The sequence below is a fragment of the Diceros bicornis genome, chromosome 20 (genome assembly GCF_020826845.1).
Source record: "Diceros bicornis minor isolate mBicDic1 chromosome 20, mDicBic1.mat.cur, whole genome shotgun sequence".
Classification (NCBI taxonomy): Eukaryota; Metazoa; Chordata; class Mammalia; order Perissodactyla; family Rhinocerotidae; genus Diceros; species Diceros bicornis.
Window position 1 is genome coordinate 10,286,339 of NC_080759.1, and position 27,592 is coordinate 10,313,930.

A 27,592-nucleotide genomic window follows, 5' to 3' on the forward strand; every position below is an offset into this window, starting at 1 on the left:
ATGTTTGGAGGTCCTCAGGACTATAAAATTAAGGTTGTCCTGGACCAGTTTTGTGATTTTCTTTTCTCCCTTAGAAGGGACTTATGAAGGCTCTTGATAAATACGTGTATCAGCCCTGCCACTTAACTATGTTTCTTGTTCGCCAGGAAAGCCTGTGACCTACAGTGAGCTGAGATAAAAAGGCAACACTGCACAGCTGTGCCCCACAAGGCTCTGCAATTTTTTTTAGTTCTTCCATCCATTACCAGCAAATTACAGTAAATTCAAAATATTGATCTGCACACCCCTATACGGGAAGAAAGTTACCATCGACTTTTATTGCTTATTGTTGGGTACGATTGTCTGGAATCGATAAAAGCTACAATGTTCATAAGCTTCTAAAAAGCTAGTTAATATAGTGGATATGAGACACCTCTTAGGATCACTATAAATCTATAGGATTCTTCAACAGAACAGTGGCAAACATCTTCAATGTTCAAAAGCCTTATTTGATTTCAGAATTTTCTCGTTACCCAGGAAAATGCCCAGGGAAAGAAGTGAGCATCAGTGACTGGGAATAAAAATTAAGCAACCAGAAAGAACCCTGCTTAATGGATTTTCACTTTTACCTTTCAGTTCTCTTGCATCTTCCACACTGACATCACTTCCCACCAGAGTTGATCATTAAGAGTTGTGATCATTTTTTAAAAAGTGTATCTTAACACAGATTTAAGATAAGTTTTCTTGACAGTGGTTTCCAGGTTCCAGCAAACGAGATCAGTTTGCCCATAAACAACATTTCAACTGCCCCTAACTTAAAGAATCAATATCCTTTCATGAACCAATTTTTAAAAATCAGATAATAATTCAAAGTTTCCATTAAAATTACAGACAACCTTAATACAACAAGAAAAGGGCTTTTCATAGAACCAGGAAATAGAATTGGATGAGACTATTTGACCAGTGATAGTGAATTTATTCAGCTGAGATGAATCATTTTTATTTACTAGGGACACTTCATAGTTTATCTAGCAGTCATTCTTCTGAAAGCCCATTTTAGTGTAGAAATTTACTGGCAAATCAGCTCAAGGGAGTTTTAGAAGTGCTATATGAAGCTAATACCCACATGTCTGCTTTCTCCTGACCGTTCTTCTCCATCTAAATGCAAAAGACGACACTTAAAATGTACATATAAAATGTATGAGGGCGATGGAAGATTAATGACACACATATTCAAATAATCAATAATGTGACTTAAGCCTTTAATGGTACTGAAATTTATTGTAAAGAGGTCACAGAATAAAGCAAACAATTGGCTTGTAGAGGATATATTTTACTTAGTAAGCAATAGGTCCTATTTGTTAAAGGGTACGGTATCTGACCTTTTGTAAAGTATTTTCTCCAACTTGCTATTTCAAATAACCTCAACTGGAAGTATGCTGGAATTGGGAATCTAAAGACTGAAGAACCAGGTTAAGGCGGGACCCCCTATTTCCTACTCCCACCTTTGACTCCATCCCTGCTACGAAAACTGGTGCTGCTGAGGCTGCTGCCCCAGGGCTAGAAAGCAGCCTTGGTCCAGGAAGGGCCAGGCACGGTGCTCTACGTTTTCTCCTACAGGATTTCATTTAAGCCTTACCCCTACCCTGCAATTCCACAAAGAGTTACCACCATTTTTTCCTTTTACCCCCATTTTAATATATTTTTTTTGTGTGAGGAAGATCAGCCCTGAGCTAACATCCATGCCAATCCTCCTCTTTTTGCTGAGGAAGACTGGCCCTGGGCTAACATCTGTGCCCATCTTCCTCCACTTTATATGGGACGCCGCCACAGCATGGCTTGACAAGCGGTGTGTCGGTGCGCGCCCGGGATCTGAACCCGGGTCGCCAGCAGCGGAGCGCGCGCACTTCACCGCTAAGCCACGGGGCCGGCCCCTCTCCCCCATTTTTATTCAGAAATAATTGGCACACGTCGCTGTATAAGTTTAAGGCACCACTATTTTTTCTGATGGGAAAACTGAATCTTGGAAAAGTTACATTGTGATTTGCCCAAGGTCAGAGGCCTCATGTTAAGGATAGCAGAGCAAAAGACAAAAGTAGTCTTGATGACACAGATTCCATACTGCACTAGGCCCGGATATTCAACCAACAAACACTGTTATGTGAGAAATAATAAATCCTTATTTATGTAAGCCTCTATTAGTTGAGTTTTCTGTGATTTGCAGCTAAATACATTCCTGACACACTCCAAAAATAGTATTGAACTTTGGAAGTCACCTTTGGAGTAGTGTATCCAAAGGCACACCAGCTGTCAAAAGCCCTGGCACCACTGACTGAGCATTAGGAGGGCTGGTGTGTGGTACCCAAAGAAACTGACCAAATGTTCCTGAAATTAGGATTGGGTTCCAGGAGAAACAAAAGCCTTGGAAGTATTGATTACAGATCTGTCGATGTGGTTCCTTTTTCCAAAATAGATTTGGGAGGGCTGCACAGTGTATGTTAATGACTTTGAAGTTAACCAAAGAGACTCCACACTCAACGGCATCACATTTGTGACAGTTAATTAGCAGAAAATATTACAGTGCGGTGAAGTTTTTGCCTTTTCTTTTTTTTAACGCATCAAAAGCAATAAAAGGCTTTGGGGTTTTAATTGCTTCTTCCCAAAGACTGAATTCTGCTCTCACTGCAAAGACAGAATCCTTCCCTCAAAGTCAAAAGAATCACTTGTGATGTTTTTGGATCACAAGGACTACAACAGGGGTAGACATTTAAATCTGAGAGACCTAAGAAAGTTTTCATAAGGTGGTCTCTTATTTTTGTTAACCAAAAACATATAATTTCAGAGCAGGAAGATTTTCCCTCTATTATATGTGAATGCTGCCATCTGTAATTCAGGAGTGAGCTTAGGTGGTTTCCACTTTGGTTTCTATTACACTAATTAGGTTCTTCCCATGAAAAATAAAAAGTATACTAGACCTTATTGTACGGACACGATTACTGTATTACACAGCAGCTGTGTGTTCCCAGACTGAATTACACTGGATTACCTTGGAAACCTGAAATGGATAGTTGATTCTCGATTCCTTAAAACCTGACGATACTATAAAATAGTATGAACAAAGAGGGGAAATCAACTTTAGACACTGAAGAATACAAAGTTATAGGCAGCCTAAACTATATTTCAAAGCCACACTATTTAGACAAGCTGATAAATTTGCACTAATGCTTTTAAATGGTTCTGTCACTTTAAGTGCTAGTTAAAGAAAAGAGAAAGTAAAAAAAGAAAAGAGAATTATACTGAATTGAATTATACATCAATCAGAAAAAAAACAGTAGCTAAGTAAAACAGACTGTTAAAGAATTGCCTCTTTTTTTACTGAAGTATAATTGACATATAACATTGTATAAGTTTAAGGTGTACAACATATTTGATACATTTATATTGCAATATGATTGCCATTGTAGCAGTAGCTAACACCTATCATGTCACAGAATTATCATTTCTTCTAGTGGTGGGAAAAATTATGATCTAGTCTCCTAGGAAGCTTAATGTTTATAACACAGTTTTGTGGTCTATAATCACTGTACTGTGGATTAGATCTTCAGGACTTATTTATCCACTAGTTGCAAGTATGTACCCTTAAACAACATCTCTCCCATTCCCCCATCCCCCAGCCCCTGGTAACCACCGTTGTCTGTTTCTTTGAGTCCAGTTTTTTAGATTCCACATATAAGAGATTATATGTCTCTTTTAAGGGAAGAATCTAAATATAAAAATCCTATATGCTAAGTGCTGTACGCTAATTGAGTTAAGATGCTAACCCATGAGTCAGTAGGCCCACCAGGATGAATGTGTTGAGGTGGCAGAGCCTCAGGGAGGCAGCCAGGCAGAATGGCTCAGAAGACTGGCTTACGAGTATGGCCTTGAGCAAACTACTTGCCCTCCCTGTGGCTTTCTTCTCTCACTGGAAATTATAGATAATAAGAGCTCATAGTGTTGTCGTGAGGATTAAATGAAACAATACACATCAAGGAGCTAGAAAAGTGACTGGCACACATCGAGCATGCTGATACTAGGTTATTATTCTACCTTAAATATTCATGCAGAAATCTGACATTACAACCTGAGGTTTTGCAATTTGAAAGTATAAGGTGTTCATCTACATAATAGGTAGTTATGCGGATGTATCTTCTGTGCACCAAAGGACAGATGAAAACTAGTAATAAATTTAAATATTCTCTAAGCCTACTTGAATGAAAGCTTAGAGAATCTATCCCTGAATTCCTTATTGATACTCTCAGGTGCTTTCCAAATGAGATCTGCTACTTTAAGCCAAAATAGATTACCTGGGCAGTTGTAACTGCCCTTTATGGAGCTGAAGTCCATCTCAATGAAAAGCAAACTGCTTAAAAAGCCAGATTCCATTTTTATCTACACACATGCTAACCAAGTTGGCATATGTTCCAAGCATTCTATAGTGCATATTTTAAGCAGACCCTTCTCATCTCATGTAGCTTTCATTCAATTACAAAAGAAAAAGTATGTCTTGCTATGACCAGGAATAATGCTCGATTTGTTGTCTACTCTGTTTGCATTCTGTCTTTTTCTCAGTCTACCTTTCATCAATAAATAACAGTGTTGCTTTAACTAAAAAGTGTGGAAAATTCTGATTGAATTTTCCACTTCAAAGTACACAAAATCATTTCATCTAACATGCTGTGTTACAAAATCTATGCTTCATTCTGACCTCCTGTTGCAGTCTATTTCAAGTATTGGTGATGTACCGCCTCACACTGCATGGCTGCTGAAGTAAACATATTGACTGAGAAATGTTTTGAAAAACCCCTATTCCACACAGATCCCAGCTACTGTCAAAAATCACAACAATGTTTGCATTCTGTCTGTGCAAGAGCATGACAGAGCTCTAGGAGAAATTCCCACAATAAATAAAACCAGCAACTTGCATAACTCTCCATCTAAGCAGGACTGTGCAGGGCTTAGGGCTAGGAGGAAAAGAGAGCAAGATTCAGCCCAAATAATCTGCTCAGAGGTATATGAGAGAAGACGTTATTAACTGTGCCCTTCCTTTAGCCTATTTGCAAGGGTAAAATAAAATTTAGCAGAAGAGATTACCACCACCAGTGAGAAGGCACAACTCAGCCGGCAGGCAAGGAACACCGGGAAGGAAAGGTAACATATTGATTGACCTTTCCTTCCAATTGCAGGCTAGGCAGCTAGCTGTCTTTTTTCATTTGGGGAGATATGACAGCTGCCCTAGCTTATTTTCCTGGACTAGCAAACTCAGACAGTCCCTGGACAAGTTAGGCAGCTGAGACCAGTATTCACCTACAATGGCATACCACTACAGCATTAACACTTTATAAGTAGAAGACCCTAAGCAGTAATGCTGTAATCAGATAGGCTTCTGGGTTAGAGCTCTTCCTTCCTTCAAAAATGCAAACTTCCTTATCAGAAAGCAGTGAGACAGATGTTTTCCAGGTGTACAGAATGGCAGCCAATATGAACTATTCATATTCCCTGAAATAAATAGCAACAGGGTCCATTTAACTCAATATTTCCCAAAGAACTTTGTTAATGGTATTGCTTGACAAGAAAAAAGTTCCTTGGCAAAAGGTTTTGTATTCAAATAAGTTTGAGAAACACCTAATTAAATACAGCCCAAAGATTTTACTCACTGCAAGATTTCCCCAAGATCTTTACAATTATTAGCATTTTATTTAACAAGAGCAAGGGGCACGGCCTACAGTGTTCCCCAAATTAATGGGACCATGGAACACTTTTGGGGGGAAACACCACTCAGGCACATACAAAGAACATGCTTTGAGAAGTGTAAGTTTAACTGAGCCTTTATCTTAGTACAATGATAGGATGACCATAGAAGCAGAGACCAAATTATTGTCCTGTAACATACCAGTTACTGCACTTAGTAACTGAATTTCACAGTGTTGTACTGCACCATGATGAAAGAGGTGGGTGCCCTACACTGTAATTCAACAGTGTCCCCTAGTACATCTTGCAAGACTGCACAACAAATCCAAGAGAAGACTGAAAACAAGAGCTACACAAACAAATCCCTTGTGTACAACAGTGATCAAATTTCTAAAGAACAAAGCATAAAAACACATGACTACCATTCCATAGGCCTATAGTTCACGTGAAACCCAGTAAACAAGGACCATTACCATTTCCATGTGTTTATAACAGTGACAGAACAACAGAACCAGGCCCCTATTTATCAATGGCCAAGGCTTATCTTTGTTCTCTTTTCCCTTTGGCAAATTTCCTGATCTCCTTGGACACGTTTCCTATTTCTGAGACTTCCACTTAGGATGCAGACAATTGCAAGAGACCATTACTCTCAACAACATGAATGAAGTTACAAAGAAAAGCTGGAAATGAAAAGTATGTTATAAGTTTGGCTGGTTCCTCCCTCACCCATCTATGGCAGATTCCGCTTCCTCCTACCATTATTATTCCACCACGGTTGAGAGCTAGCCAAGCCTTTTCCTTCCTTTCAAGAGTGTATTACTTTCTGAAATTTACTTTTTTAAGGTTTACTTATGCCCTTAGCTTTTTAAATTTTTTAAACTATGATTTTGTACCTTACCCAGCTTGTTTTGATTGTTAACGTAACAGCAATGGTCTCCTGTCATTGTCTACATCCTAAGTGGAAGAGGAAGCCTCAGAAATGGGAAATTTTGCTTCTTCATGTATCTATAATTTTGAGTAGGTGCCAAGCATTTTGAATAAAAGAACAGTAGAAACTGAGGTAAATAATATTTAGCTCCAGAAAAAGGTGTGTCTCTTCTATGTCACTCCACTTGAGCAGGGGTGCTGAGTCATTCTGCTCTCTACTTGAGCTAGGTCTAAGTATTGTTGTGACCTATGGTCAAGAAAAGAGACAGGCAATACAAACAGATGCAGAGATAGCCAAGATCTTTGCGTTATCAAACAAAGACTCAAAAAGTAACTATGCTAAAGAACACAGTGGCAAACATGTATGAAAACATGAATAAAGACATGAGGTATTTCTGTAGAGAGGCAGAAACTACAATAATAAAAAAGAACAAAAGGGAAAAGTTAGACTGAAAGATATCAGAATGAAATGGACTTACCAGCTGACTAAGCAAAGCAAAGAATAAAGAAAATTTAAGTCAAAATGATAGAAATTACCCAAAATGAATCACCAACACAATAAAGGAAAAAACAAAAAAGAGTATCTAAGACCTGTGGGACAATATCAAACTGCCTAACATAGGTTAGGTATAAATGGAGTCCCAGCAGGAGAGGAGAAAAAATGAGGTAGAAGATATATTTGAATAGATAACGGCCAAGGGCTTTCCAAAAATTGATAGGACCGGCCCAGTGGCACAAGTGGTTAAGTGCGTGCGCTCCACTGTGGCGGACCAGGGTTCACCAGTTTGGATCCCGGGCGCGCACCAACGCACTGCTTGGCAGGCCATGCTGTGGTGGAGTCCTGTATAAAGTGGAGGAAGATGGGCATGGATGTTAGCCCACGGCCAATCTTCCTCAGCAAAAAGAGGAGGATTGGCAAATGTTAGCTCAGGGCCGATCTTCCTCAAAAAAAAAAAAAATTGATGCAAGGCATCAATCCACATATGCAAGATGCTCAGTGAACCTAAGCAGAATAGACATAAAGAAAACAGTACTTGGGCACATCATAGTCAAATCTCTTTTTCAGGCAGGAAGTAAGTAAATGTGTGTGAGGTAATGGGAGGGGAGTATTTATCCTCCCCCCCAAAAATAAATAACTTGAAAATGTGTTAAAACAGGCAACAGAGTTATCATGATACTGAAGCCAGTTACAAAAAGATGTCCTGGTCTCTCAGCACCGCCAGCAAGTCTATCTGAGCTGTTCAGGTTGCTCTTCTCAAGTATTGCTAGGAAACAATCCCCAGGCAAGATAAGAGTTACTTGGCTAAATGTCTAAATTACTTTTTAGAGTTGCTGTTTATGCTTTGATTTGTTTCTCTTTTTGTATAGTGGCAAACACGATACAGAAGTCCTTAAAGCCAAAGGGATGATTGGATGATTTCAGTAATTCTTCATAAATCTAGAGTCAAACTGGGTAACCTGTACTTAACCCATTCCGTGATCTTTTCATCTCTAAATTAAAAAGATTTCCTACACTCTTCCTGCAAATAAATTGCTAATCTCATCTTGGCCAACTGCCTATGACACAAGTCTTTGGCAAGCCCAACTCCGATGACTCTGAGAAAAGTCAACAAATGTAATTCACCAGCTTTTTAAAGCCCGTGAAAAAAAATCCACCTCAGGGCAAGAAGGGCTGGGCTGTCACAATTCACTGATGCATACTTAACCTTTGCCAGCTAATAAACAAAAAAAAGGAGAAAGATAACTGCAGCAAAAATCTGTGTTAGGAAAGAGAAACGGGCCAAACTAAATAGTTTTTCCTCCTTAATGTTTTTTGTCACAACATTCAAATAAACTTAAAACAGCAATTCCAGTAACTGAAATATTAAAAGCCATAGTGACTGTTGTCTTTACACCTGTTCTTTATTTTACCTGTATTTTCAAGCCCAATCCCATCTTTTTCTTAAAAACAAAAACTAATATCATTTTACTGGATAATAAGTTAGGATGTTGGAAAGCAGTATCAGGAAAGACATAAGACTTTGACAACAAAAGCAATAGAAATTGAAAACATTCTGAAAACCACTACAAGCATAGCATGAGGGGGTCTTCTGGGGTGCTGGTAACACTCTTTTTACCTTGGTGCTGCTACGTGGGTACAGTCAGTGAGTGAAAGTTCATTGATATCTGCACTTTTTGGAGATGTGTTATTTTTACAGAAAAAAAATCAGTGTCTAAGATATGTGGGATAATATCAAACTTAAAATATCTGCAGTTTTCTGTATACATGTTACACCTCAATTAAAAGGTGCTTTAAATAAGATCAGGGAGTGATTCTTCAAAAGGCAGCTGGCTATACTCACCTTCAAGTCTAAGCACTAAATCTCACAAAGCCTGGCCACAAAAGGGATGCTCAGTATGTATGACTGGAATGGAATTCCAAAGACATGTTTTAGCCCTGTAATTTTGAGTGCTTTAATACTGTGTTTAATCATACAGGATAGCATCATGGAAAACACATACGTGGAATCCACTTTCCTTAGAATTACTTGTATGTGTCTAAGCAGAGAGACGTTAGGCTGAAAAAATTGGGGCACCCTTTGACCATTTTTCAACTGAATTGTGAGGGGTCTGGAATTCTGTTAAAGCTGACAGACAAAAATTCTTGTAAACTGGGGTAGATACGTCAGAACAACAAGAGAATAAACACTTTTCAGACAGCTTTGCAGCATCATCTAGGTTCACGGCAGTGTGGAGTCAGGTGGCAGGAGACCTTGAGGCAAAAAGAACCTTACCTGGGGCACAGGGGTGGCCTTCCTTTTGAACCCTGAGAAATGCCGCCCGCCCGGTCCAGGGCGTCCCCTGGGAAAGAGGCGAGCTCCTCCTAGATGGTGACAGCAAAGGGCGTGGTGTGGTGGCTAAGCACAGGGACTAACTGGGTCTGAATCCTAGCTTCCTCTTTTACTAGCTCTGTGACCTTGTACAAGTTATTTAACTTCTCTGTGCTGTCCTGCCAAAGGCAGTGAATTGCTGTACACAGGTTTGCCAGGTAGACAGATCACATTATAAGCATAGCCCTAAAATGCAACATGACCCTCTTCTTCGACATGAAGAAAGGGAATTGATCATTTGGAACGTGGGAAAACATTATCCTTTCAGTGTGATGTACGCTCTCATAGCTTTGTCCTGTAAACTGGCAAATGCAGCCCACAGGAGTTGAGATTGAACATCAGAGACAGTTGTCCACTAGAGTTAAAGAATGACTGGAGGAGAGATGAAAATATCATTTTCTGCCCAATGCAAGGTCTTCCTTATGATCCAAACCATGGTAGGTGTTACCTTTATATTTATTTATTTCTAACGAATGCCTATAGCTCAACCTGTTTTATCCTTTGATAACAGGAGGTTGCCTTAAATTCACTTAGAGACTTTTCTGCTTTCCTTCATGAGCTGTCTGTGCCCCTTGGCCAGTCATAACAGAAGCAACTAACTGGTAAAATCAATGAAAAGGTAGAGGGGTTTTTTCTATGCCTTAGAAATGCCCCATACATGTAGCAATTTTCAGAATGTTTGACATTTCTATTGGTTTTCGCTTTTAATGGTTTATGTTTTTCATGATGTTGCTTTCCAGCCTTGTAACTTAGTGCCCACTAAAAATGACAGAAGTTTTTCTTTTTCAGAATTGCCCATCGTGTGCTGTTTCTTGATCTGCGTGCCGGTTGCACAGGATTGCTCAGTTTGTGGACCTTCATCAAGCTGTACACTTGTGCATGTATACTATATTTCAATAAAAAGTTTTATACACACACACACACCCAAGTACACACAATTAAAAAAAACTTGTCACCCTCCACAAAAAGGAAGTAGTTGGGACTGCCAGGCATGTGACAAGGGCGCCATGAGTGGAAAGTGTCTGTTCCTCCCTGTCCACCTCAGTTATGTCCATTGGAGGCAGCAAGGAATGATGGTTAAGAACAGGACTCCACGAGCTAGACTGACTGGGTTCGAATCCTGGCTTCCTAATTTTACTAGCTGTGTGATCTTGTGCAAGTGATTTAACACCATCAAGCTTCAGTTTCCTCACCTGCAAAATGGCAGTAATAGTACAGCCCTCCTAAGGGTACCATGAGGAGTCAAGGAGTGAGTCCCAGGTGGAAGGCACCTGGAACCATGTGGGGCACACATCAGGGCTGCAGAAGTGCTAGCTCCTTCATGATCTGCAGTAGCCATACTTCCTTCACACGTGACTGCTTCCACTCCTGGAACATTTAAGTCTCCCATATAGCGTATCTATTGGCCTATTTATTTTTGCATGGGAAGAATGCAGAAGAGAGGGGAGGGTTAATACATCTTCTTCAGTCCAGAGCATATTATTTTCACCATCAGTTTATTCACCCGTATACCTATTTCCACTCCATGCCCCCTACCCCTTCTCTGCCCTGCAACCTTTCCAATGCACCTGATGGATATTTAGCTTTTGTGTGAGCTCTTGGAAAATGTAAACTGTATGGTGTGCATGTATTTTTGACATGAAAAGTATGGAACTAGAGAACTGGATATTTTTTAACTTGTTTTCACACGGTGATATGCCTTAGGCTCCATCCGCACTGCTGAGTGCCCCTCAGGCTGTTGCTTCTAACTGCTAGATGTTATGGATGGCATCCACCCTATTTTCCCAATCACTCAACCGTCTACACCCACAACACCCCCAAACTTTCTGGCACAACAACAATGCTGCAAGAAGCATCTGTGTCCTGGGACAGAGGCCACTTTTCTCAGGTTGGGATTGCTGGGTGATAGGGCAGACTATGTCTAGTTTAACTACGTATTGCCATTTTACTCCCCCAAACAGCCTGATGACTCTATGGAACAGCTGCACCACACCATTTAATTACAACATTCTTAATGAGGTAGATAGTGTTGTTCCTCCACTGTACTGACGAGGTAACAAGAGACCTTCCCTGGGCCACGTAGCTAGTCCACAGAATTCGAAAACAAGTCTGCATGATCTCAGAGCCCGCACGCATTCCACTATGGGGGCCAGGACAAGGGCATTCCTTCCATGTCCACCTCGAGTCACCTTTCCTCCACTCCAGTCTGGCGGATAACTTTATGACGCACATTCATGTAATGTCCATGCCCACTCATGCTGTTTAAAAAGTTCTATCCTTCTTTCAAGGCCCTGATGAAAACCCACCAGCTCCAAGAAGCCTTTTCTGACTGCTGCTCACAGATCTCCCTCTGTACAAAATCATCACCACACTGATATTACCATATAATTTATTATCATCTCTGCTTTATTTCTCTGCTAATTATGTTACATTCTTGAAGGTAAAAACCAAATCTTGCCATTTATATTCCTCTACGCCTAACATACTGCTAAGTGCATGCTAGACATTCAAAAACAAGCAGAACTGGGGGCTGGCCCTGTGGCACAGTGGTTAAGTGTGTGCGCTCCGCTTTAGCGGCCCGGGATTCACAGGTTCGGATCCCGGGTGTGCACCGATGCACCGCTTGTGAAGCCATGCTGTGGCGGTGTCCCATATGAAGTAGAGGAAGATGGGCACAGATGTTAGCCCAGGGCCGATCTTCCTCAGCAAAAAGAGGAGGACTGGTATCAGACCTTAGCTCAGGGCTAGTCTTTTTCACAAAAGAAAACAAAAAACAAAAAAAAACAAGCAGAACTCTACAGACTTTTAACACTACAGATGTTCTAGCTCAAAGATCATCTAGTCCTAACCCTTTATTTCACAAAATGGGAAAAAAAAAATCTCTGAAAAGTTGAATAATGATTACCTAATAACCAGGATAAGAGTAATCATTATTTACAGGATAGCTACAATTTGTCTGGTACTCATTAAGTATCTGACTGTGTGGTAAAAACTTTTCATGCATTATCTCATTTACTACTTTAAACAATTTGATGAGGTGGATATTATTTTGTTCCCCATTTTTCAGATGAAGAAATTGAGGCTTTCAGGGTGATTAAGTAATTGGTCCAAAGTCATAGCTACCAAGTTTCAGATATGAGATTCATGCCCATTTTAGCTGGGACCAAAGGTAATTTGTTGATGGCTGATGTAAAAACAAACAAAAACTATAACGCTGCCTCAAAAATTTCTATTAGAAATGTAACACCCCTAAAAGCCTTTGTAAAAGAGTTTACATAGTACATTTTATGTGACTAAAATACTCAGAATAATTATGGCAACCAGTCTTCCCAACCCCTTCCCCATCTTTCAACATCCTTAAATATAGTAACAAGTATTACATCCTCCAAAAAAGAAGAAATCCTTCTTCAACACTTGAAATTCCTAGGACTAGGAAGGTGTTAATTACCATCCAGAAACTCAATGCATAATAAGGCTCAAAAATGTAGATATTTTAAAGCCTATTCCCTTAGTGCTTAAAAAATCAACCTATTTCTTTTGGTTTTACAGACAGAAGCACGATTCCATGATCTCCATCGCCTTTATTCTACATCATCTTTGCAACTATGAATTCTAGTCAATGCAGCTTCTTGTCGCCTCTGAACGGTGGGTTTCTAAGGTCTCAAAGACATTTACTCTTTGGATAGGTAAAAATGAAAAAAGGGTCAATCCTAAACGGTTTAGAGTAGTAAAAAAACAAGACCATCTGCTCTGAGATAGCTCTGGGCTGATTTTCCCAGCAAGGAGCCCCGGTTTTATAAACCTTGTTCTCGTTAGAAAAAGGTAGAGAAATCGCTGAGAATCAGTATAAAGGATTTTCAAGCCCTATAACAGACTGAAACAATGTATTTTAAAATTATGTACAGGTTTTTGGTAGTTGGATCATCTGTCCATTTGGGTAGTTGGTTTGTTTTTTAAAGGAGGATAGAAAGTTAAACACATTTTGGTTTTGAAATTTATTAAATGCTATGCCTACCACTATTTACTCTCACATGCTCAAAATTTCAATACAGTCTTTATGACCCTTTTTATTCTGGATCAGCAAAGCCTCCAATGGAAAATGACAGCTCATCTAGAATAAATCTTCATCATCCTTTTGTGCTGAAATGCCAGGAGATTTGAGAACTAATCCTCTGTACACTCTCGTGCTTTTTCCTGTCCAGCTCCTGTCTCCCCAGATCCTGTTCCTGATGTTCTCATACCAAACTGATTTTTATTTAACAGAGGCCTTTACCAGCTCCACAAATAACTGCTCTGTGGTCTTGGAACTATTATTCCTATTGCCTGTTTTGCCTCATTCTTTGTTCATTTGCTGTGTTACAACGTTCACACTGGTGGACAGACAGGTGGGCATATTCTCACACAGACACTTTAGAATTCCCAGTGGACAAGCTTACCCAATCAGAGGTACATTACATACCTCTGATTTCCCCTTAACCCTTTATTCTTCAAATAAAACAGATGTGAAAGCTTGCTTTCCTATACTCAAAGCATAAAATGCTTGCTAAGACTAAGAGAAAAAAATTCAGGCTAAAAACAAAAGCCAACTCCTTGAGCAGAAAATGAGCCCCTTCTATCTGGTCTATATTTTCCCCATAGCTTTAAAGTAATTCTGTTTTAAAAATTAACTTCCACTGAAGACACTGATAGAAGACTGCCTGATAGTAATGCTTGGCAAGTAATGAGGAATGACGGCATTTGTAGAGGGATTTTAGGATCGAGAAATGCCATTCAAAAATCTCAGACTAAATGGTCAAGTATTTAGCTATAAATAGCCTTGATAGAAAAGAAAAATAATCCCATAATTTGATTAAGAGAACATTTCATATACTCTCATTTTATAGACGAGAAAACCTAGAGCAACGGGGGCTCAGTGTTAAGTGGCTACCAAAGGCCATAGAGCTGGTTTATCACAAAGCCCAGTGTACAGCCCAGCCTAGTATATTCTTTCCACCACACCGTATGGCTACTGGGAAACTAAACGTTTCTACCCGGTCACACTTCTTCCAAGATTACACAATGCAACTCATAATAAAATCAACGTTCTCCAAAGATTTGGCAGCTGGTTTACCCTAAATTGTTACTGACCCTCAGAATGTGGGCACCTGTAATTTGCAAGAGGTCTTTACTGCAACTCAGGTGTATTGAGTTGAAAATGATACAGTGCTGATTCTAAACCAATGTGCTTATAATGAAAGGTCACTGGCTACACAGATGCACATTTCCATTTGCTATTTACTGTCCAAGTAACATATCCACACAGCAAACAGTGGCTTCTCCCATCATTTCTTAATGTTAGAAAAGATTTTTAGGCCCTTCTCAAATTTCTACTACTGCAGTATTTTGGGGAGGAAAGGATCTGACCTTTAAAACCTATTTGGTAACATGGCTGAACCTTTTCACACAGCACATTAAGGCACCAGACATCATCTTTATAGCAGTTTAATGAGTTCCTTTTAGAGTTTGTCTAGAAAAAGAAGCCATGATTCTCACTCAAAACAAAATGGAACAACAAAAAGACTCCCACCACCAATAGAAGAAAATCAGCTAATTTACAGTGTAATAGATCACACTTTGCATGAGGCACAGTATTTCTGAAAATGCCAAGGCAGAATGAAAGGAATACAGGAAAAAAAAAAAAAAAGAGGAGAAACAAAAGCACATGCTCAATTGAGTCCTTACAACACCACTGACCAAGAGGCACATGCTGGGTGTAACAGTGGATGTGCTTCATCACATGATATTTTAGTGCCTCCTTAGTTAAAATTCTTGGGTGGGATCTGAGAAGGACCTGCTATACTCTTGAGCTATGCTCTACTTCAGCAAAATGCACATCTTACATGATGAAACCATCTGACTTACTCAAAGCTAGTTCCTTTTTTTTCCTCACATACCAACAGAACTTCTGTGACTTGATCACAAGGATCCTGAGCCAAAGTAAGCTTTGGAGCTTGGAGAGGGGGACATCCAAGGCACTTAATGAATGTAACAAAAGGCTATGACATCGAGTCCACTTTCAAATACCTCAGCATGAATTATATAATATTATACATTGGTTAAAATTATATCCTATACACAGTCAGTTGTCCTAATCAGAATCTACTCCCCCAGAGTGGTCAACTAGCATTGTATCTACATCTCAGTCGACACCAGAGATTTTGCTAATTAGCATACTGAAATGGGTTTTCATTGCTGAAATCAAAATCGGTGGCTTCCTAGTCAGCATAACGGATGTGAAAAACAGGCTTTCCTTGTTGAAACTAGTGGTATTTAAGGTAAGGAAATTGGCAAAATGATTTGAGAGACATTCTCCACCTTTGCGTGAACAAGGCATAAAAATCTAGGGAAGCCTGAAACGTGTACCTTAGCACTTGGCTCCAACTGCCCAATGGCCTCATGTCCAGCAGCTGTGTCCGAGGAGCCCTGTTGCATGATGCCCACTAAAAAGGTGAGAGAATCCTGCCTCTAGAAAGCTGTCAGAGGCAACTTCCACTCGACCTTGTGTGGAACTTTCAAGAAAGATTTGGCTGGAGCATTTAAAAGGCCAGCGAGCAGGGACTTCGCTGAGTCTATAGGACAGGCTGCAGGAATGCTCTGTGCCTGTTTGCTAATAAATGTTTGTTTTCTAGAAGTCTGTGTGCAGCACAATTAGCCTGCGACTTGCTTGGGCTGTGTGGGATTAGCAAAACCTCAGCCACTTTTCTGCGGCCGTTGTTATCTGCCAAACAGAACATAAGATTTGGACATGACCAAACGGACTTAAGACTGTTCTCCACAAATACGTAACAAATATGGAGCACGTACAGTTGCGGCACTGGAGCGGACCCACCCAGCTCAGGAAGGTTTCAGGGATTTTACAAGCCAGTTGTTAAACACAGCCATTACTGTAAATTAAAAATATCTCAACTTATAATTAAATACATTATATTGAAAACAAAGGTAATAGATACCCAAAACTGATTTGCTTACTAATTACCTTGCTAAATTTTACTAGGGTTTATTTGTATCTATATGTTAATCGTTGATTGTATATTATATTGTATTGTATACATATAATTGTATATTATGTTAATCTATATGTTAAAAGTTAATTGCATCTCTATGGTGGAAAAACTAGAACAGAGCTCCCGTGGGCATCTCTTCCCAGCTCTGAGCTCAGTTTTGTCGCACGGCTACTTGACATTGGCAGTGGCGGGAGTATTTACACCACAAAAACCAGCAAATGCTACCTATCAGAGTTTTGTTTGTTTTCAGGGCTGGGTGTTAAACATTTACCAGAACTCCACTGGTGTGGATGGTCTTGCATTAGTAGAGAACACTTTGCCTCCTCTAAGGCCTTCAAACGCACCAGCATAACTAAAACCCCACAACCCCATTTTCCGCAGAGGGACCACAGGGCCATGCACACCCGCCGCCCAGGGAGACGGGACACACTCACTTTTGAAGCAGCTGGGTCCACTAGTCTCTGGCGATGTCGGGCTGAGCTGAAATGGCTCTTCGGAGGCTGCCCTTCCTGACAGTGAATGGAAGACGGGGAATGAACAAGAGGTGGGAAGGGAGAAGGCGGGGCGTGGGATGATGGGAAAATGGTCAGAAAAGGGAGAGGGACAGTGTTTAACGGCACATACTTTGTCTGTTTTAGCTAAAATCTAATAATAAAAGCACACAACAGATTTCCCCCACAAAAGCACATGCAAGACATTTTCTTAAAAACAGCCTCATATATGCATGCGTGTAACAAAGTCATGAAGACAGCCCAGTATTAAGACATCTCCCATCAAATCTTCATTTTCCTATTATCTGATATTGTCTCTAGTTATATTTCAAGGACACTAAGGAAAACTGGAACACAATTTCCCCAAACACGAAGTCCATCTCCCTAGAATAACAGAAGGTATTAAGGGGCACTCTTAGAGTTAAACTTGCCACCCATTTGGATATCACCAAAATGATATGGAAATCAGTCTTCCTCAAAACCATGAAAAATCTCCTGCCTTGGAAGCTCCTCTCTCCATCATCCTGGCACAATTCCTGGTGTCTGGCAGCCTCCAAAAACTCTGCCCCTACATACAATTAAATTTTATTGGCTCAAACAGGGATTTGGCATTAAGTTTATAACTTAAACTATGAAGAAGTGTGGTCTTTCCTTAGACCAACCCTACTCAAGTCCTTGTGTAAATATATAGGACAAATGGACCACAGAGAAAGCCTTAACATTTCCCCGTTACTCATCCATACCAAACACACACATACACATATGTGCGCACACACACACACACACACACAAACCAAGGAACTATATTTTAAAGGTTGGAATAGGGGTTCCCATAAATGGTATAGAATTTCACTTCTCATCTTTCAAAGCTGGACAATACCAAACCAGAATTTAAGAAGCAAGCACTATCCATGGTGGGCACTGACTCCAGGGATGGGGAGATTAAAGCAACAGAGAGATGGTCTCAGAAAACCCTAGGTTTAAAGTCCCTGGTCCAAGTGAGAGACTACACACGGAGTGAAATGCCCTTCAGATGGAGTGTTAGCATTTGCTCAGCTGTGTAGACAGAGAAGAGTGAAAAGACATTCTACTTAGGTAAAAATGCAATGTCTATATTATAATACTTAAGAATCCTTTTCTTTTTTTCTAGGAATAACTGCTCTGTTACTTTTAAGACATGGATCAATCACACCCACTTGAATTGCCAACAATCACTGCTTCGGTGTCCAAAATATAACGCTTACCTTTCAAAAAGGAAATGTCATAAGTAGGAGACTGCAAGTCAGGAGTATATTTTTCCTAGTGACTGCCCTGCCAACACGCATTCTCTCCCTACCCTCTTCTGAAAAAACGCAAGGAAAGAGTCTTAAAACTCTGCTGACCTAGAAAATGTACCAAAGCTTTAACAGCATAAATGATGCTCATTAATTCACTGAACACTTCTTAGCAAAATAGAAACAAACAAATAAAAAACTGAGTATGACCTCCCATTCAATAGAATCAATAGTTTTTACATGAGAAATCGTTTTTTTTAATCGCAGATTATTTGGCTTGATTTGAAAATTCTCCTTTAAATTTAAAGCTTTACCAGAAAGTGGTTTTAATGCTTTTTTCTCCCTAAAAAAAGTTATCAGATGTAAATAAATAACTATCCTCATTAACATATCTGTAGAACTATCCGCCCTTACTAACTTCCCTCTGGAATGATTACAATGATTTAAGAGTTCCAACGCACTGTGCCAGGCTCCCACTCATCATGAAAAAAAATTAATCTCAGCGTTAAACACAGTCAATTACAGTCAATGTGCAAATTAACTAAATCCTAGGTCTGTGGTTTATTGCTCTTCTTCTGACTCCAAGGTGAAAATGTTTTTTTTTTAATTAGCTAATTGCACCATGAACTCAGCAGGGGGCAGATACAGATATTAAACCTAGAATCTGAATCTTCAACTCCCCATTTCTGAAAAGCTGGTTTAAAGAGAGCAAGCACATCTTTTAATGGGAATGAAGGGGGTACGTAGGTTTTTGAAACCTGGTCTCCATTTTATCTCATTTATTATCAAGAACAATGAATCTGTAACAATAGTCTGCTTTCAACAAACAAATATGTCTATGAAATAATCAATATATTTACACAGATTCTAGTAATACATCTTAATAGAAACTAAAGAACAGCCTGGATAATGTCATTTTAATGGATTGTATATGGAGTGAAAATAAAGAAATTGTGAACAGCTCACAGTAAGTTTTTCTCCATATGACTCCTATCTTAAATTAATCTTAATTTTCAATATAATAGTCACATTGTATCCTATTGTTGAAAAAAAAGTTGGTGGTGGTTAGTTGCTCATGTATTCTAGAGTTAGTCTGATGATACTGAGACTTTGTGGAAAGGTGTGCACAGCTAGGTCCTAGATAGGAACCTTTGAGAAGAGTTTAATTCATTAGAAGCCGGACATGCCCGCTTCTTCACTTTGGGAGACCGTAATTTAAAAGCTCTCTCTTTCTGTTTCTCCAGTCTTGTTACAGGCCAGATTCCCCGACACATCCTGGGAAGGTACAAACATTCATCTTTGAGCACAGTCAGCTCTATCCGTTCAATTATGAAATACTTTACATTTTTAAAAATGCAAACAGGGCTCTCATAAATGGTATTGCAGGAAACCGATGTCCCTGTAAGACAATTCTTAGGTATAGTTTTCCATGTTCAAGAAAAGCATCAAATTCTATCACTCAGGACATTAAAGACAAAATTTGTGACTTCATTTTCTTTTCCCAAATTCTTAGTCCCAAGAATCAATTTCTCCTCTTAAATGACAGCCTTCAGACTCTGGTATCTGTCATTCCAGACGGAAACATCAGTCTCCTGGTACCATTTACCTCCTGGCAAATGCCATCAACATCAGCCAAATAACAGATTGGACCTGGGCAGGCCCCACAGGCCTCTCAACTGAATGGCTTATTTACATACGTAAAGAGGGGCTCTCGACTGTAGGCGGAGGGTTGGATTCTTCACCATTGGTTCTGTGGCAACAGAAGCACATTATATTGCTTAGGTCAACTTAACCAAAGTCATTTTGCTGTGATAACCGCCACTAATAAAAGTAGCAGCCCTCAGTTATGTAAATAAACCATTAAAAGATGACAAAAGAAGTGTTGACATGTGCATAATCTGGAAACTTAATCAGACATATTTCATCTCCATGCTAAATGCTTTCATCAAGGCTTCTCCTGTTAAGTAAGTCATTTTAGAAATTATAAATATCCCTTAACATTGCAGATCATACTTTTTAAAGAAATTATTGCTCCCTAAACATTACAGATCTGATAGCGTAGTACTTTAGCCTAATTTGCATCACATAAACATATTTACAAGAATGCTCTGTGAAAAACCATATATCGGGCATGAAATAATGGGTGCCCAATGAATTTAGTGGCTGACATCAGATTATTTAAAAGCCTAATTCTTTAAAGCAGGTATAAGTTACTCTGTCTCAAAATTAGAGCCACAAGGAAAATTTAAAACTAAGTGTATCTATAATTTGGGCATTATTTTTTATTATCCCATTTTTTTTTTTTTAAATCTATCATTAGACATTTCCAGCCTAGAGATTTTAACATAAGAAGAAAAGCCCAGAAAATCACATCATTGTTTCAAGGGCTCCTAGACTACTACTTAAAAGTCCATTCAAAACAGTTTTAATTCTGAAAAGAATCACATGTATTCTCAGATAAGAATAAACTTTTTCACCCAACTCTGAGACATCCTTTTGTCTGTGATAAATATATTTCAGCCCTAATTGAAGCTCTTACTAAACACTATACTTAAATACAACAAAGCTATTGCCAACAAGCACAAGTAAAGGGGCTCCTGCATGTCAATAAAGCAATCTAGGACCAGGCACAGCCAAAAAATTCCATGAAAATAAATTGACTGAAAGAATTCACAAGCTGAGGAGATTTCACAATTACCGAGCATATCCAAATAGGGATCAGAAATCCAAATGAACATGGAAGAAATGAGCCATTTAGAAGCTAGAGCACATTTTCGACGATGACATCATAGGCTTCTAAAACCCATGGAACTAATCACAGAATAATTTATGAAAACCTCCATCATTAATAACCTTATAAAGGTGAAAGTACATCATTTGTTCTTGTCTACTTTCAAATCCAGGTTTTTCAGCTTGGCTTAAGGGGAGTCACCAAAATGGCGTAGGGAAGTGATACCCTATTCTGAAAGCAGACCCTAAGACGGTGGCTTCTAACTTTGTTCACTGTGATGCTCAATAGGAAATGTATTTCACATCATGAAACAATACTTGCCAATACCACCAGCAGTGCACTCCGTGTTCTCATCTAGTCTAGTTACTTTTTAAACAATGCTGGTCTCTACCGACTAAATCGATGACTTGACCTGCAGTTAAAACTACACAAGGGGGCACATATGTACAGTGACAGATAAAAACTAGACTATTGGTGGTGAACATAACACAGTCTGTACAGAAACTGAAATATAACAATGTACACCTGAAATTTACACAATGTTATAAGCCAATATGACCTCAATTAAAAAACAAAACAAAAACAAAAATACCAAGGGAATGGTTCTTAAACTGTGACACGATAGGAATCACATAGCAATTCCTTACAAATGCTTTAGGTTGTGCCCCAAACCGCAGTCATTTACTTATGAATTTTTTCCCCACTTCCATGTTCTATGTGTGCTATTACATCTAACTGAATACTAGTTTTTTCTTAATTGTTTTATTTAAAAAGATGACTCCATTTTTTAAAAACTTAAATACTTCCATTTTTAATGATGGCCTAAGTAATAACATCTTGAAATCATGGCTTTGTTGTGCTAGTTACATTTTTCTTCTAATACACATAAGATAAATATATTAAACACTATATAAAAACACCTGTGTACTCCCTCAACTTCTACTTCCTACTCTGAGATGTCAAACAGGGATTGCAAATTTCACATGTCCATGACCCAATTCTTGACCTTTGCCCCCTTTATCTGCCATCTTCAGTATTCCTCATCTCCAGGAAAGGGTACCACCATTCACCCAGTTGCTCTGACCAATGACCTAGGAGTCACCCTTTCTGTCTCATTCTTAATCTTGGTTCCCATGAGTCAAACAATAACCCCCACCATCCCTATCTAATCCATCCCTAAAAGAGGACCCCCCATCACTACCTTCCCCCTTGTCCTCCTTTACTTCATAACAGTTATTACTACCTGACAATATATTGTATACGTATGTGTTTATCTTTTTTTCTATAAGCTCCTCAAGGCCAGGAACTTTGTCTCATTTGTTCTCTATCTGGCACTTGGTGGATATTGGTCAAATAATTATCAAACCAATAAATGAAGCACATTTATGTATATGATGTATAATTACACCAGCTCATCCATACCCAGTGTTTTAGTTAGGGTTCCTGCAGGAAACAGAGGGCACACTCAGACTAGGTGGTTTGAGAAGAATTTGATACAGGAATTACTTACAAAGGAGTAAAAGGAGTAGTGCTCCTTCACCACCCCTAGACCAGAAGAGGCAAAGGGAGGGAGCTGCTTCCAGAAACTGAAACCGAGAGCTGGGTATGGAGGGTCACCTGACAGATACCCTTACTTGCAGAACATTCAGCCAGCCAGTGCTAATGCCACAGGAAGGGAGCTAGAGAACAATAATTTCTATCATATTCTCTGTTCTTCCTCCTTCCTTCTAATCTCCTGCTCCCCCACTAGGCCAGACATCAGAGGGCAGGGAGCCCTTTGATAGACAGACAGACAGATAGATAGATATGGGGAAAGGCGCAAAGTGATTTGGAGGTCACAGAGAAGATACAAGGTACCCACAGGGTCACTGAGCAAAAGTTAACAGCAGCAACCACAGGGACTGCTTCCCTTTTCTCTTCTCTGTCAGGCCCAGTTTCTTAAACAGATTATGTTGTTCGACCTTCAAAACTGCCCTTGCTGTATTAAATATGGTCTACTCACTAGCACTGAAGCACTGTGGACATGCCTATGTTTGGTGGGAGGGGAGGCAAACAATTTGAGCAGAGAAGCCACACAGTACTACTTTTCTTCTCTGGCTCTTGCTTCCCAGAAATGCTGAAGAGGTGAACTAGATATTATCTGTGAAGTACCACATATCTAATCACGGGGATTTTTCTTTTGTCAAGGTTTCACATTAATGTAATTTTGGTAGGTCTGCAGTCTCAAGTCAAAAGAAAATCCTGGGATTGGATTCCTGATGAAATTCTTACTTTGAATTCAAATTTACTTCCCAACCCTGGTACACTTCAATTTGCCTTTTAAAGTTATTCAACATCAGGGAAGCAGAAAAGCCAGTCTGCACAGAAACCGCTAAGATTCCATGGAGAAAGGAGCTCTGGCACCCTCTGAGGGTTAGTGGGCAAAGCAGATCTCACTGAGGGCCAGTCTCCTTCCTGCCACCAACCTTCCCGGACCCCAACATCCACATATGTAACTAGTATGATCCATATGAAGGTTTGAAACTCCTTTGAAAGTTAGTGCAATATTGTAAAGATCAAAAATATCCAGAATACCCTGCTTTAAAAATAAGTAAATTCAATTTTGGGGTTCATGTCATAGTTCAAATTTCTTGTAGGCATCATAATATGTGTGTTTTGGGAATCATAGTATTGACTGGCTATTTAGAAAATGTTTATATTCACTGCTATTCATAGAGAAATGTTTGGGTCTTAGACTATATTATACCCATCAGTCAATGATCCTTTGTTAGAGCACTTCAGAACATTACATATTGATTCAAATTAATGAATTTTATGTCAAAGACCAGTTAACATATTTTACCATACACAATAAGTTTATGGATGTAATTACTGACTTGGGCTCCAAAAACACAGCACAATTATACTGCAGCACATATGTCAACCCACTTAAGTCATTTCAATTTAGGAAAAAATCTAATGATATCACATGCCACACATTTTTTAATGAGAAAAATTACAAGATACCTAAATTAAGAGAACCAATTTTCCACAGGGAAATCTGGGGGAAAAAATTTAAAGGTAAACCAATTTTCTGGAAGGCAAAAGAAAATTTTCAACATAGCTCTGAGTGGTACCCAAAGCAAATTATTGCCAGCAAGTATTATGGCTCTGATAATTAGACTTGATTGGGGTTTAAATTAGGCAGGGGGATGCACTAGACTCCTCAAAGCTGTTTTGATTTGTTTCATCTGTTCTAGCAGCCATGCAAAGACTGGTCAGTGTCCCAGGAAAGAGGAAGCAGCCTGGCTTTGCAGATTGGGGTAGGATGCCACTTAACTGACCTCTCATCTTGCAGCTGCTCATCACACAGATTTGTATGTGAAACAGATGAAGGGCCTATATACACACCCCAATCATAATTACAACTTTGAACACCTGAAACAACACTGCTAACCCATAACACGACGACAATCACGTGTTTTACCAACAAGCACAATCACTATAAATTCTTGGGTGTGATATATGGATGAAAGGTCTTCTTGTCCCTTCCTCTCATTAATGAGGCCCTGGATGCTTAGAAGACATGGACTTTTTAAACAGGTACAAATAAAATCATCAGTTCAGGTCACATTGCTATAATTACATTCTCCATCCGTTAACCAAAACCTCCTTTTATCTGGAGAATGTAAACAAATTGCGTTTTGGCTTCTCCACAGTAGTTCCACTGCTAGTCCTTGCCCGGTGGGGTAACATAGCATGGGTGGAAGGCACTCTGTCACAGTGGAAAAGGTTGAAAAGACCCGCAGATGTTTGCATCTCTATGATGGGGATAAAAACAGCTGCCTCCATTGGGTTGTGGGAGGAGATAACATGGATATCATGTTCAGCACATGCCTGGCATGGGTAAACACTGAAATGCTGGCTATTAAGGTACCGAGATGGCTCTCAGGAACCGCTGATTTATGGTGCCTCTAACACTGACCCACTTCGCTTCTCATTATAAACTCCACATAACAGAGTTCATGAGGATTTTGAGCATGTTCTACATTTGTGAATAGAGCCTAGACTGGAGGTTCCAGGCTTTCTGGGGACCACCAATGGCTCAGATTCCCCAAAATAACATTAAAACATCCCATACTACAAAAGCACACAACAGCTTCCTCTAGTTACCCAATATAAGGCAAATCCTAAGCTAACCTCTGAAAATAACCGAGCAGTGACTACAGACTAGATGCAGATGGCCTCATAGCCTGCCCCAGAGCACCTGAGCCGGCACTGCTTTCTGTTATCCCCTGTCAGCCAGTCAGTCGTGTATCCTGACTGCATTTTAAAACTGCTGTCCATCCAGTGACACAGTGACTTTCCCATGCTACCCGTGCACTTCCACTGTGATTGTCCCAGACGCCCAGGGGAATGCAAAATAGGAAGGAAACATGCTAAACAATCAATGAGCAAAGTTTGTGTTTTTTTTAAGTGAGAGGATGGGAAGTGGTGGGAGGGAAGTGCTGAAGCATGGAGAATAGAAGGAGGGCAGATGACAGAAAGAGAACCAGAGGAAGCGTTCGGGAAGAAAAACAAGGAAGGCTGCTGACGAAAAAATACTCCAGCAAAAAAAGGAAAAGGTGTTCTTTGCCAAGAAAAATGTGCTAATCTTATGCAGCTGAAACAGATATTTAAAGAAACATTTTAAGACTTTTGTCTTTAACTCCTTAATACTTAATCCTGAAGGAATACTTCTAAAGGAATAAAGGGCATTCCATGACTTATAGCTGTGAGCAACACTTCTCTAAATGAGAACCTCTCTTCTTGTGCAACAATAAAGAACCAGGGAAGCATATATATTGTCTCAATAAACTGCATGATCCTTAGAGGACAGTAAATATTCTTGTGAATATATGAGTTTTTAAATAGTTAACAGTTATATAGAGCACTTACTGTGTGCCTAGGCTCTGCTGTGCATTACATGTATGAACTACTTTAATCCTCATAAGAGCTTTATGAAATGGGCACTATTATTATCCCCATTTTGAAGATGAGAAAATAAAGGTATAAAAAGGTCTAAAAATGTGCCTGAGGTCAACAAGCTGGTAAGAGGTGGAAAGCGGCTTCAAATGCAGGCAGATTGGCCACAGAGTCTGTACCTTCAACCACTACCCCAAAGAACCTCTCACTGGTCATTATGATCAATGGTAAGAATACTGAACCACTTACTTAAGGTGGCACTGATTTATCGGTTTGGCTTTTTAAGTTCAGTGACCTCAACTATGCTGAGATGTTTGTAAAGGAATGCAAATGCCTACTAAAATCAAAACCTTATTGCTCTATTAAAAGTTCAATTCTAAGAGAGCCATAAACAATGTGACCTACAATCTCAGTCATGTCCTGGCTTCCAGGAGAAAGAGTCTTTACATAGCACAGCACTCTTCCTGTCGCCGCTGCTGTCACTCACATTCTGATGATGTGAGATATGGACGGTGCTGTCTCCATTATATATTCTTCTCCTTGTATTTAAATCATTCATTTCGTGTGCTATTGCAGTGACAAGCCTTCACCCAGCTCCCTTAAAACCAATGGCTACATTTAAATCATTCCTTAGTATCACTGCTTTCCAATTATCTTTGAATTTGATAAAAATAGATGGTAAGATAAAGATGTCCATTGGAAAACTGTTACATAGTCTAAAGATGCCAATGAGTTGAAGAGTTAACCAAGATAAAGCTCTCCAATCTGGTCCTATTGCTGGTGAAGGAAGAGGGTTTAGGGGAAGGTACCAGGTTTGGGAAAGTGAGGAGGCAAGGAAGGGCAAGTGGGTTGGGAGAGAGAACCAAGAATCAACGAAACCACTGATCTATGTCTTTACTAAAGGTATTACACCAACATCAATTCCCTTATTCTGGTACTTAAATACAACACAGTTTTAGGGAATACCAAAATACCGAAAAGCAGAATAGTAATTACCAATGTAGAGGGCAGAATAAGAAATTTTAATGTATGTCTAACAGAGACTACAGAAGGAAAGATTAGAGACTATGAGGAAGAGGCAGTATGTAAGTCTGCAGCTGTACAGCAACAAGATAAGAATTGTTATAATATTGCCATGATTTGACAATGTACTAGATGTCCTCACCAATGCAGCACGGGAGCAAATAACTGGAAAGCTGTTGTATTTGCAGCTGATATAATGTCTCTACTAAAATATCATGAGATTCTACAGACAATATTTTTTGAAGGACTAAAAGAGATTTTAGATATAAGATCAATACATAAAAATAAACAGTATTTGTATACACCAGCAATAACCAATTAGAAAACATTAAAAAAAGAAACAATTCACAATAGCAACAAAAATTATAAGATATCTGGGAATACAGCTATTAAAAGATTAACAAACATACAGTGGCCAACAGGTACATGAAAAGGTGCTCAACATCACTTATCATCAAGGGAAATGCAAATCAAAACTACAAAGAGATATCATCTCACACTTGTTAGAATGGCTATCATCAAAAGGACAAAAAGTAATAAGTGTTGGCAAGGATGTGGAGAAAAAGGATCTCTTGTGCAC

At 39.4% G+C, this 27,592-nt stretch overlaps 1 protein-coding gene across 5 annotated transcripts in view; it reads right to left on the reverse strand.

The window, feature by feature from the left end:
* Positions 1–27,592, reverse strand: part of MAST4 (microtubule associated serine/threonine kinase family member 4) — a 545,073-nt gene that overhangs the window by 277,598 nt on the left and 239,883 nt on the right. For 4 of the 5 annotated variants that reach the window (XM_058563945.1, XM_058563939.1, XM_058563941.1 and 1 more), the window contains one exon: positions 16,984–17,058. The exons of the other annotated variant lie outside the window; for it this stretch is intronic. In XM_058563945.1, coding sequence (XP_058419928.1) covers positions 16,984–17,058 — 75 coding nt within the window. The remainder of the gene's footprint in view (positions 1–16,983; positions 17,059–27,592) is intronic. 5 annotated transcript variants of the gene reach the window in all.